The sequence below is a fragment of the Balaenoptera borealis genome (genome assembly GCF_965194805.1).
Source record: "Balaenoptera borealis genome assembly, chromosome: 16".
Lineage (NCBI taxonomy): Eukaryota > Metazoa > Chordata > Mammalia > Artiodactyla > Balaenopteridae > Balaenoptera > Balaenoptera borealis.
Window position 1 is genome coordinate 43,427,323 of NC_138872.1, and position 13,711 is coordinate 43,441,033.

At 40.9% G+C, this 13,711-nt stretch overlaps 1 protein-coding gene across 7 annotated transcripts in view; it reads right to left on the minus strand.

Annotated features, from left to right (window-relative positions):
* The window catches only part of LOC309612803 (kinesin-like protein KIF16B), a 295,491-nt gene that overhangs the window by 231,171 nt on the left and 50,609 nt on the right, over positions 1–13,711 (minus strand). For all 7 annotated transcript variants that reach the window (XM_082358980.1, XM_082358978.1, XM_082358975.1 and 4 more), the window contains exons 10-11: positions 12,695–12,870; positions 214–279 (exon numbers count right to left, since the gene is read on the minus strand). In XM_082358980.1, coding sequence (XP_082215106.1) covers positions 214–279; positions 12,695–12,870 — 242 coding nt within the window. The remainder of the gene's footprint in view (positions 1–213; positions 280–12,694; positions 12,871–13,711) is intronic.

Consider the following 13,711-nt stretch of genomic DNA (forward strand, 5'->3'; position numbering starts at 1 on the left):
CCAGACAAATCCCATTTATTAAGTCACAGAGAACACGAGATGCACAGGAAGTCAACTGCTGTGCTTCTTTAAAAATGGGGTGAGGGCGGGCGGAGTGTTAAGTGTCATATAGAAACAAAATGAGTCTCAAACAGCAAGTACTAAAAAGTATGCACTTAAAATAGTGAAAGCTATGATTTTCTCAAAAAAATAACAAGTCAAGGTATCACTTACTCTGGCTTCATTCTGCTGAAGTTTCTCCTCCATGCTTAAGGCTGTGGGAGAGTCCAAGAGGGCAATCTACAATGTAAACCGAAAAAGACAGCTGCAATTAGTGAACATCGGTAATCTAGAGGAAGGACCCAGCCATGATACTGTAAATTATCAGAACTTGCCAAATAAACTATCAAACAGAGGTAAAAAGTATTGTCCCACACCCCCCCCAAAAAAGTGTCAATCATCACTAAATCTTTAACCCATGGGTTTCATTTCTCATAATATTCAAAACCACGGCATCCTGGTAAAACTACATTTGCAACACAAATCAGCAAAGGGAAGGAAAAAGAAAAACGTGTAACATACTGACATTTTATCAAAATCAAACACAGTCTAAGTCCCTAGATCCTGAAGGATTCGTCTGTTTTGAACGTATACAAAGTACACATTCAAAAAGAAAGAAGCGTAAGTCTTGCTCAACCACAGGCTTCTGAGATTCACCCACACTGACACGTGCAAATGAAACTCCTTTATCATCACTGCTGGATCACATCCTGCGTACAGCATGACTACACCACAACCTGTGTGTCCATTTCCCTATCCGTGCTGCGAAGGTATAAAGACTGACATGAGAATGATAAACATCAAATTCAGGTTCGCCCTGGGGGGACAACGCAGGCAGAGACAGGAGAGGCAAACACAACCAGGCGGGGCGCACGGGGGTCCAACTGCATTTGTAACTCATAACCTGAGAGGCAGGGACACGGGGCTCCCGACAATGTCACCAGAAAGAAAAAAAGGAAGGGGGTCTCCCTCCCTCCCCACCCCATAGGCAACCTCTCTTAGCCAATTTGCTATGTAAATGTGCAGTTATTCTGGGCATATGTGAGCATGTTTGTATTGTTTTTCTAAACATCAACAGCATGAACACTATTCTGAATATTGCCTTTTTCACTTCACAAACTATCTTGAGGAAAATTCAGTACAAGTAAGTCCATTTCATTCTTTCTAACAATTCCAATTCCACTGTAGAATACTCCATTGTGTGGCTATGCTACAACTTATGTCCGTACTTTCCTTTTAATGGGCATGCAGTTTTTTCTCATCTTCTGCTTTACCAGCGAAGCTACAGTGACCATCTTACACCAGTTGCCTACAGTATGTGTGGCTGTGTATCAAGAGAGTAAACTCGGGCTTCCCTGGTGGCGCAGTGGTTAAGAATCTGCCTGCCAATGCAGGGGACACGGGTTTGAGCCCTGGTCTGGGAGGATCCCACATGCCGCGGAGCAACTAAGCCCATGAGCCACAACTACTGAGCCTGCACGTCTGGAGCCTGTGCTCCGCAATGGGAGAGGCCGTGACAGTGAGAGGCCCACGCACAGCGATGAAGAGTGGCCCCCGCTTGCCGCAACTGGAGAAAGCCCTCGCACAGAAACGAAGACCCAACACAGCCAAAAATAAATAAGTAAATAAATATATTTATTAAAAAAAAAAAAAACGCTGGAGATATTGGATTCTGAATAAGTTACTCTCCTAACTGGAGTAATAAGAAACAAATTGTAATTGTTATTAAAAAAAAAAAGAGAGCAAACTCCTAGAAGGGCATGTGTGAGTCATCTATATGTATGATTTTTTTTTTAATTGCCAAGGTGTCCTTCGCAGAGGCTGTCACATTTTTTTCATTATTATTTACTTTTCAATTTCTATTCAAACAAATATAACCCATGAGGTGGTCATCTCAGGCTCAGTTAAACATTCAGACTCACAAGACATGGTAGGCCATGCTTGGCACCTGTCTGCTGGGCAGAAAGCAGAGCTGCGGCAGGAAGGGCAGGGTCCCAGCCGAGCCCAGGAGCTACTGCCTTTGACCCTCCTGAGGGGTCCAGATTCAAACGGGCACATGGTGCCCACCTTGGCTGAGAAGTCCAGGCCCCACAGGAGGCAGCGTCTCTTGTAACAACACCAGAGGCACAACCTCCAGGACCCACCAGGGACAAACCCAGGAACAAGAGTCATCACCCACAGGGAAACCCTGAGCTCCCGTTTCTCACAGGGGTTTACCAACAGTTCATCCTCATGCAGCTGCAATTCACCTGTTAGGGGTCACTGTTATCACTAGAGATGCTGTCTGGTGATGAAGCTGGCATCCCACTTGTACCTGGTTTACAGAGAAGGAGGCCAGCTAGTTAATAAGCCTTAGTAAAGGAAAGTCATCCTGAGTGAAGGAAACGAGCTGCGTTAACTCATCACCACAACGCATCCCTGCCCCTCTGCACCTCGAGGGTCATCTTGTACACAGATGGTACTCAATAAATGCTTTCCAATGAAGAAGTACCGGTGGCAGGTGTTATTATGGCTGCATTGCTTATGAGATGGTTGACAATTTTCAAAACAATCAGTAACCCCTTTATAACACGGCTAATTGTACAGACAACGCTGTTAGGGTTTTTCGTCTGTAATCAGAGCCGAAACATTCTGACCATTATCATCAACTCGGGAGACAATCACTGACTAAACGTATGCATACGGACTACTATTTTGGGGCACGTGCAAAGAAAGACCTACCTAAGTCCTTTTAAAAGACATCTTTGGTAACACTAAACCATTTCCAATTAAATTATTCCTTGCAAGGTGTCTGTTTAGAAGACAAGTGTTCAGCATTAAATAATACTCAGATTAAGTTCCTGTGTTAAACCAAGAGGAAAACTACATCAGAACTTGAGCAGCATCAACGCCACCAACAGGCAGCCACCTCACATCTCCCACCTGTGCCCACACACGGGGCGATCAAGTGTTTTATCTCTGCCCAGCTGATGCGTGGAAAGGACATCTCCTTGAGGTATAACGTCCACGCAGTAAAAGACTGAGCTTGATGATGCTCTCCGTATCTACGGGCATGTATATACTCATTGCTTCAGATCTGCACTAACCGTGTTGCAAATGACAGTAAGCACACGTTCACATGTCTAGAAGCCATTTCGAACTCTCTTTTCTAGGAACTATGCTCATATTCTTTGTTCATTTTACTGTCAGGTTGTGGTCTTTTTTTTTTTAATAGAAGTTCTTTCCATAATAAGGAAAGTAGTCTTTTGTTGCATGAGTCGGCAATCTTTTTTCCTGGTTTGTACTGATTAGAGCAAATTTCCATGATGTCGTGTAAATGTGCTATGTCCTCACTTATTTTTGTCCCGGTGGGCACTCACAGAATGAGACAGAGAAGTTAACGTTCCCCGTGGCGAGTGTGTGGTCTCCTGCCATTTCCTACAGTCGTGTTGTTTTTTTTTTCTTTTATGAAAACTGACTTCCTATTTGATTTTAATTATGAATTGCACACTCTGTCATGATAAAGTGCTTTTTCCAAGGCTCACATCATGCTGTTTCTGCACTGCTCTCTTTCCCCTTGAATTACCTGGTAGGCCTTTGCCCATTCTCACACACACCATATCACCCGGTTTTACTGTGACCCTCTCTGAGATGTGTCTATCTTCAAAGTTTACACGTAATGACATTTCTATTATCCCGCTATTATTTAAAGTTTATCTGCGACTCCGGCTACACAATGAGAAATCCATCATCCTTCCACCTCCGCTTACTCACTGTGGTCTTTGTTTCCTGGACTGTTCTTGCCTATTTCATTTCTATATTGTTTAATTTTCTTGTTATCTTCAGATACATTCAAGAGGGAAGAGTTAACATTTTCTCTCTGCCAAATTCAAAGCAGCAGTCTGCTTTGAAATACAACAAAAGAGGACATGTGAAAAGACAAGATATCCAAATACTCGACTTCATGAATCATCTGAAGAGTGCAAACTAGTCTTCTGTGATACCATGATGCTCCAACAGAGTGGCTACGGTGAAAACCAGACAATACCAAGTACTGGCAAGGACCTGCAGCAACTAGAACCGGCATTTTCATATACTAATATAAGTTGGTATAACAACTTTTAAACATTATTTGGCAGTATCTACTAAAACCGAACATAATGTACCCCTTCTGACACACCAACTCCACTCTGAGGTATAAACCTAACAGAAATGCATCTGGACGTTCTTGAAAAGACAGGCAGAAGAAAGTCCGAAGCAGAACTAATAGCCCCAAAAAAGCCCATCAAAAATAGAACAGATGAGTTGGGACATACTTGTATGGTGGAATACAATACAGCAATGATCATAAGTGGATCTACAACTCCATGTACCAACGTGGATGAATCACACAAACGGTCTCAGATGTAACTTGTTCACTATTATTCACTGCACGGCACACTCCCAGCGGCCCATGCAAGGCCCTTCAATCTGTCATTGTTCTCACTTTCCCTTTTTTTCCCCCTCTGTCCTGCAACCCTGCTACCGGTACCCTGTCACCTCCCCAGCCCTCATCATGGGCCAGCACCCTAGTACATCTGCAACCCTTGGGTTTCCTATGCCTATGTGTTCTTTTGGTTTTGGGGTTTTTTTTAAATACACCAAAAATATTTTTATTCAAAATTTTTTATACTCAGCAGCTCAAAATTTTTTATATTCAACAGAAACAGAGATGGCAAATTCTATGAGGCTTCATATTCAACTAAATTCCAACTCATTAAAATTGGTTTTCTTTTACTTTAAAAAAATTATCATACAGTAAAATTGACTTATTGGTATACAATGCAATGAATTTTCACACAGGTCTAGATTCACGCAGCCACCACTACAATCAGAACACAAAACAATTCTCCCAGTCCAGAAACCTCCCTCCGTGCTCTTTTTCCTGTCACAACCTCTTCCCACCCCTAACTTCTGAAAACTCCTGATCTGTCCACTATCCCTAAGCTTTATGAGAACGTCACATAAATGGATCTTTTGACATTGGCTTCTTTCTCTCAGCATAATGCCTTTGAGATTCATCCAAGTTACTGGTGTATCAATAGCAGTTCTTTCATTTTTATCGCCAACTTATTCCATGGTATGGATATACACAGTTTATTTACTCATTCACCGCTGGAGGGCCATGTGGATTGTTTCCAGTGTGTGACATTTCTGTGTGAACTGAAAATTTCACTTTTCTAGTGTACACACCCAAGAGAGGGACTGATATGTCATATGGTGAGTGTATATTTACTTGGTAAGAAACGGCCAAACTGTTCTCCAGAGTGCCTGCACCATTTCGCACTCCCAGCAGCAATGTATATTTGCTCTCCAACCCCATCAGCACTTGGCCAAGTGTGAGTGCTTTTTTAGTTTTAGCCACTCTCGTAGGTGTGTAATGGTGTTTCATTGTGGTTTTAATTTTCATTTCCTTAATGACTAGCAGTGATGAACATCATTTCTTTTTGCATTGGTTTCTTTTTTTTTCAAATTTTATTTATTTTTTTATACAGCAGGTTCTTACTAGTTATCCATTTTATACATATTAGTGTATATATATCAATCCCAATCTCCCATCTCATCACAGCACCACCACCCCCCGGCCGCTTTCCCCACTTGTAGTCCATACGTTTGTTCTCTACATCTGTGCCTCAATTTCTGCCCTGCAAACTGGTTCATCTGTACCATTTTTCTAGGTTCCACATGTTTGCGTTAATATACGATATTTGTTTTTCTCTTTCTGACTTACTTCACTCTGTGTGACAGTCTCTAGATACATCCACGTCTCTACAAATGACCCAATTTCGTTCTGTTTTATGGCTGAGTAATATTCCATTGTATATATGTACCACAACTTCTTTATCCATTCATCTGTCGATGGGCATTTAGGTTACTTCCATGAACTGGCTATTGTAAATAGTGCTGCAATGAACACTGGGGTGCATGTGTCTTTTTGAATTACAGTTTTCTCTGGGTATATGCCCAGTAGTGAGATTGCTGGGATATATGGCAATTCTATTTTTAGTTTTTTAAGGAACATCCATACTGTTCTCCACAGTGGCTGTATCAATTTACATTCCCACCAACAGTGCAAGAGGGTTCCCTTTTCTCCACACCCTCTCCAGCGTTTGTTGTTTGTAGATTTTCTGATGATGCCCATTCTAACTGGTGTGAGGTGATACCTCATTGTAGTTTTGATTTGCATTTCTCTAATAATTAGTGATGTTGAACATCTTTCCATGTGTTTCTTGGCCATCTGTATGTCTTCTTTGGAGAAATGTCTATTTAGGTCTTCTGCCCATTTTTGGATTGGGGTGTTTGTTTTTTTAATTTGAGTTGCATGAGCTGTTTATATATTTTGGAGGTTAATCCTTTGTCCATTGATTCCTTTGCAAATATTTTCTCCCATTCTGAGGGTTGTCATTTCGTCTTGTTTGTAGTTTCCTTTGCTTTGCAAAAGCTTTTAAGTTTCAGTAGGTCCCATTTGTTTATTTTTGTTTTTATTTCCATTGCTCTAGGAGGTGGATCAAAAAAGATCTTGCTGTGATTTATGTCAAAGAGTGTTCTTCCTATGTTTTCCTCTAAGAGTTTTATAGTGTCTGGTCTTACATTTAGGTCTCTAATCCATTTTGAGTTTATTTTTGAGTATGGTGTTAGGGAGTGTTCTAATTTCATTCTTTTACATGTAGCTGTCCAGTTCTCCCAGCACCACTTATTGAAGAGACTGTCTTTTCTCCATTGTATACCTTTGCCTCCTTTGTCATAGATTAGTTGACCATAGGTGTGTGGGTTTATCTCTGGGCTTTCTATCCTGTTCCATTGATCTATATCTGTTTTTGTGCCAGTACCACATTGTCTTGATTACTGTAGCTTTGTAGTATAGACTGAAGTCAGGGAGTCTGATTCCTCCAGCTCCATTTTTTTCCCTCAAGACTGCTTTGGCTATTCGGGGTCTTTTGTGTTTCCATACAAATTTTAAGATTTTTTGGTCTAGTTCTGTAAAAAATGCCATTGGTAATTTGATAGGGATTGCATTGAATCTATAGATTGCTTTGGGTAATATAGTCACTTCCACAATATTGATTCTTCCAATCCAAGAACATGGTATATCTCTCCATCTGTTGGTATCATCTTTAATTTCTTTCATCAGTGTCTTATAGTTTTCTGCATACAGGTTATTTGTCTCCCTAGGTAGGTTTATTCCTAGGTATTTTTTTCTTTTTGTTGCAATGGTAAATGGGAGTGTTTCCTTAATTTCTCTTTCAGATTTTTCATCATTAGTGTAGAGGAATGCAAGAGATTTCTGTGCATTAATTTTGTATCCTGCAACTTTACCGAATTCATTGATTAGCTCTAGTAGTTTTCTGGTGGCATCTTTAGGATTCTGTATGTATAGTATCATGTCATCTGCAAACAGTGACAGTTTTACTTCTTCTTTTCCAATTTGGATTCCTTTTATTTCTTTTTCTTCTCTTATTGCTCTGGCTGGGACTTCCAAAACTATGTTGAATAATAGTGCCGAGAGTGGACATCCTTGTCTTGTTCCTGATCTTAGAGGAAATGCTTTCAGTTTTTCACCATTGAGAATGATGTTTGCTCTGGGTTTGTCGTGTATGGCCAGTATTATGTTGAGGTAGGTTCCCTCTATGCCCACTTTCTGGAGAGTTTTTATCATAAATGGGTGTTAAATTTTGTCAAAGCTTTTTCTGCATCTATTGAGATGATCATATGGTTTTCATTCTTCAATTTGTTATTATGGTGTATCACATTGATTGATTTGTGTATACTGAAGAATCCTTGCATCCCTGGGATAAATCCCACTTGATCATGGTGTATGATCCTTTTAATGTGTTCTTGAAATCTGTTTGCTAGTATTTTGTTGAGGATTTTTGCATCTATATTCATCAGTGATATTGGTCTGTAATTTTCTTTTTTTGTAGTGTCTTTGTCTGGTTTTGGTATCAGGGTGATGGTGGCCTCATAGAATGAGTTTGGGAGTGTTCCTTCCTCTGAAATTTTTTGGAAGAGTTTGAGAAGTATGGTGTTAGCTCTTCTCTAAATGTTTGATAGAATTCACCTGTGAAGCCATCTGGTCCTGGACTTTTGTTTGTTGGAAGACTTTTAATCACAGTTTCAATTTCATTACTTGTGATTGGTCTGTTCATATTTTGTATTTCTTCCTGGTTCAGTCTTGGAAGGTTATACCTTTCTAAGAATTTGTCCATTTCTTCCAGGTTGTCCATTTGATTGGTATAGAGTTGCTTGTAGTAGTCTCTTGGGATGTTTTGTATTTCTGCAGTGTCTGTTGTAACTTCTCCTTTTTCATTTCTAATTTTATTGATTTGAGTCTTCTCTGGGAGGGCTCACGCCAAGGAGTACTTCCCGGAATTTCTGCTGCCAGTGTCCCTGGCCTCACCATGAGACACAGCCACCCCCCACCTCTGCAGGCGACCCTCCAACACTAGCAGGTAGGTCTGGTTCAGTCTGCTATGGGGTCGCTGCTCCTTCCCCTGGGTCCCGATGCGCACACTACTTTGTGTGTGCTCTCCAAGAGTGGAGTCTCTGTTTCCCCCAGTCCTATCGAAGTCCTGCAAAAATCCCACTAACCTTCAAAGTCTGATTCTCTAGGAATTCCTCCTCCCGTTGCCAGACCCCCAGGTTGGGAAGCCTGACGTGGGGCTCAGAACCTTCACTCTAGTGGGTGGACTTCTGTGGTATAAGTGTTCTCCAGTCTGTGAGTCACCCACCCAGCAGTTATGGGATTTGATTTTATTGTGATTGTGCCTCTCGTACCATCTCATTGTGGCTTCTCCTTTGTCTTTGGATGTGGGGTATCTTTTTTGGTGAGTTCCAGTGTCTTCCTGTCGATGATTGTTCAGCAGTTAGTTGTGATTCCGGTGCTCTGGCAAGAGGGAGTGAGAGCACGTCCTCTACTCCGCCATCTTGAACCAGTCTCCCTGCCTATGTTTTTAAATTCCATAAATTTGATCTTATGTAAAAGTGAGAGCAAGAGTATATACGACATGATTACATTTATATAAAGAACAAAAATAGGCAAAACTGAAAACCAACCTCTGCCTTAAGAAGTCAGGATAGAGGTTACCCTTGAGGGGAAGGGCAGGCAGTACTGGGAAAGGAACATGAAGAGGAGTTTCTAGGGCGCTGGTAACGTTCTGTTTCTTGATGGAATGCAGGTTAGATGGGTGAATGCGGCTTGTGATAATTCACTGATACGTATACTTATAATATGTATAATTCTTCAATGAAGAGTTCACATGTATGTATATATACATATATGTGTAAATATAAACCACTACATATATATCTGTATGTCTGTAATCTATGTAGTAGGAGAAGCAAATACATGTCAGAATCTTTTGCCGTACTTAAATTGTGCTTTGAAACTCTGATACACATGGCATTCTGCATAGGCAAATAAAATTATTAAAAGTAGGAACATTTATTTGCCTGTACTTAAACAAATAACCCCGAAACAGAACTCTGATATGAGTAGCATTTTCAATGAATCATGGCAGCATCTGGAATAGGATATTGTAGGAAGAAAGCAATGTCACCAGAAAAATTTACACTTAAGGACACCTGCTGGACTTTACTGGTGGCACAGTGGTTAAGAATCCACCTGCCAATGCAGGGGACACGAGTTCGAGCCCTGGTCCGGGAAGATCCCACATGCCGCGGTGCAGCTAAGCCCATGCGCCACAACTACTGAGCCTGCGCTCTAGAGCCCACACGCCTAGAAGCACGTGCTCTGCAACAAGAGAAGCCACCGCAATGAGAAGCTCGCACACCGCAACAAAGAGTAGCCCCCGCTCACCACAACTAGAGAAAGCCCATGTGCAGCAACAAAGACCCAACGCAGCCAATAAATAAATAAATAAATAAATAAGAAACTTGTGAATCTTACCGTTACTAAAAAAAAAAAAAGAATACCTGCTTATTTTACTGAGCATCACAAATTTAATTAATTTTGGATAAGCCTGTATTGTCTCACAACAATTTTTAGCTTCATAGTGTGATAAATTATTTTAAATTGGACTCTTGTTTTTATTGTAATGTATTAAATTTATCAAAGAATTTTATCTTCAGTTTATCCTAAAACAGACAACTATCTTTTCCATCCTCACCCCCAAAACTACAGTAACAAAAATAATCCTTTAATGACTGTGGTGGTCTTTGGCTACGAAAGAAACAAGACAACAAAAGATCACAAAGTATAAGGCAACTGGCATATACAACACCTCTGAAGACGTTCCTCAGACAGAATGTGTAAAAGTTTTAATAAAGCTTTTCTGTCCATGTGATAAAGCTCCTTTCGAGGATTTCCTCAGTTTAATTTTAAAAGGCTGATCTTTTAAAAAAAATAAAAAATAAAAAATAAAAGGCTGATCTTTCTTTTCTCATAACTTATTAACATGTTAAGTACAAGAAATTAAACCAAGAATTTTCCAAGTACTTCCCTTCACATGTAGTAGTTTGGATGATCCTTACATATTTACTTCAGATAAATGTTGTTAAAACATTGAAAAAAGATCCCAATAACAAGGGGTATAAATAAAAATGACTACTGTGGCTCGTGTCGTAAGTGATTCAAGCCTGACAACATCACATGCAGCTGGACTTTTTGTGCTGACCGTTTCTTTTCACACACGGGAAAGCTCCACATCAAAAAATACAATGTATGTGGAGATATTTTTAGGTGCAGAGCAACTCCTGGCCCACTGCAGTCCACCAGCTTATGCGACAGCACTGTTGGGTGTGTTTCAGGACTCAGGAAACTCAGCAAGGTTCTCAGCCTGTCGATATTCTCACGGGTCAAACCACTCACGGGATGTCAAGGACTTCGAGAGCCATATTTTCCTGAAGGGAAAGCTGCTCTGGAGAGAGCAGTGTGCATTTAAAGAAAAGTTTTGGGTTTTTTTAATGATAAACTTCAGACATCCATTCATGGGTTAGGAAAATGGGAAGAACTGTGTCTTTGTTTATTTCTAACTCCAATTTAACCTAAATTTTCTTTTTTTTTTTTTTTTTTTTTTTTGCCACACCATGCAGCTTATGGGATCTTAATTCCCCCACCAGGACTGAACCAGGGCCACAATAGTGAAAGCACCGAATCCTGACCACTGGACCGCCAGGGAACTCCCTAACTCAAACGTTTTAAAAAGTGCTCCTTGGAATCTAGAAAAATGGTACAAATGAACTTATTTGCAAAGCAGAAATAGAGACAGAGATGTAGAGAACAAATGTGTGGATACCAAATGGGGGAGGATGGGATGAATTGGGAGACTGGGACTGACACATATACACTATGTATAAAACAGATAACTAACGAGAACCTGCTGTACAGCACAGGGAACGCTCAGTGCTCTGTGGTGACCTAAATGGGAAGGAAATCTAAAAAAGAGGGGATACATGTATACATATAACTGATTCACTTTGCTGCACAGCAGACACTAACACAACACTGTAAAGCAACTATACTCCAATAAAAATTAAAATTAAGGGACTTCCCTGGTGGTGCAGTGGTTAAGAATCCGCCTGCCGATGCAGGGGACACGGGTTCAAGCCCTGGTCCGGGAAGATCCCACATGCCGTGAAGCAACTAAGGCCGTGCGCCACAAGTACTGAGCCTGCGCTCTAGAGCCCGCGAGCCACAACTACTTAGCCCGCGTCCCGCAACTACTGAAGCCCGCGCACCTAGAGCCCATGCTCCACAACAAGAGAAGCCACCGCAATGAGAAGCCAACGCACCGCAATGAAGGGTAGCCCCCGCTCACCGCAACTAGAGAAAGCCCATGCGCAGCAACGAAGACCCAACGCAGCCGAAAATAAGTAAATAAACTTGTTTTTTTTTTAATTAAAATTAAAAAACAAAAGAATAAAGTTTGAACAGGGAAAAAAATAAATCAATAAATAGAATTTAAAAATAAATAAATGAAAAGTGCTCCTTGATTCTCTCTCACAACAGTATCCAAACCTAACAGCGCGGGACCACAATATGAGCACAGAATGCAGCTCGGTACGTGCACCATGCAGATTATACGGAAGTTTTCTGTGAAAAACACAAAAGGACAAGGCTCCTTCACAAAAACCCCAAGAGATCCTGAAGTGAGGCAGTTTCAACAATCAAGCAAAGGCCCAGGGAAATTGCCTGAGCCAGGCCACAGGGATGTCACATGTGTCCCTGTATCACCATAACCACTTCTGTAACGGGCGATACAAAACAGAGATTCAGGAAGGTGCTCAAACGAGTCTTTGGTTGTGTTAAAATACATTTTCAAGTCATAAAATGCTTGGGTAGAATCTTAAACATTACTCAAGCCCCTCGATTTCCTTCCACTAATGGAGATTATGCTGCTAATCCTATTGCATGCTAAATTTCCATCCATAATTAATAACTATTAGATAGTTAATCATTTTGGGTTTAGTGGATAAAATCCTACACACGGAGCACATAATGAATGCAAAGGCCAACGGGAGCGTGCTGTAAAGGAGAGGCCGGCTAACTTGTTCAAAGCTTTACTTAGCACTTATTTACTCAAATCAATACAACCAGGGAGATAAGTGCCTCGTTAAGATCCAGAAATTGGTGCCATTACTCAAAGAAAATTACCCATAAGTCTCAGAAAAAGCCAACCTGATTCCCTTGAGCAAGCAGCATTTTCAGCCTGGCTATTTCCGCTCGCAGCTCACGGATGAGCTTGACGTTGGCATCCTCGTTAATGGTAGGCTTGTTGATAATGTTTTTGGCTCTATTTGCATAGCGAAGAGTACTTAGGGTTTCTCCGTAATTGACATCAGCAGGTGAAATGGCTGTGAAGAATGAATTCAAAAAGTAATTTATCCGGTGCTCCATTTCATTTCACACAAAGTTGGTTTGTAATTTAAAAGTCAGATTAACCCCAGGTCATTGGATAGACTAAATATTCATTGCCACAGTCATGAATATTAAAAATTATCTAGGACTCATTGGAAAAGTGCTCACTATACCAAATTAAATGCCATTTCGCTCTTTTTAAGTTTAGAATCAGCCATCTAACCAAATCTCCTCTGCAGCTGAGGGAGTTTTCTCCGTTGAAAATATAAGAAGAGGATTTCAAAACTACGTACGCTTCCAATGTAAAGTCGAAATTTAAATCCTTTTAAAAGTTCTGGCAAAACCTACTACCTGTAAAACTCCAGAGCACGATAATTTTTGAAAAGAGTCAGTAGATCAGCTAATTCTTTTCTGCCTAAAGCTCTGGTTAATCAATCACATCCCAACCCCGACAAACTTCAGGGCTTAAGTGACTACACAACGGCGTCTGGGGTGCACACCCCCAGGTAGAGCCCTTGCCTCCACAGGGACTCCATGGCATGAGTGTAGGGAGACACGGGGACATGGAAAGGTGTCGGGGTGGGGGGGCGGTTAAGAGGGAAAGCGTTCCTGAGTTCTCCTCAACAGTTACCTCCCCTTTGCACATTTTTTTCCTCTTTTCTGCTTCTTCCTGTTAATTACTGAAAAGATAGACATATATGACTGTTATTATTTGCTAGATTTACTGGGCTTTTTCCTCTCGATTCTTAATTTTAAATTCCATATTTTCTGCTTTGAAATAGAAAAAAACAAAGTGGGGTTATTTTTGCTCTATGTCCCTACAATGATTTTCTCCCA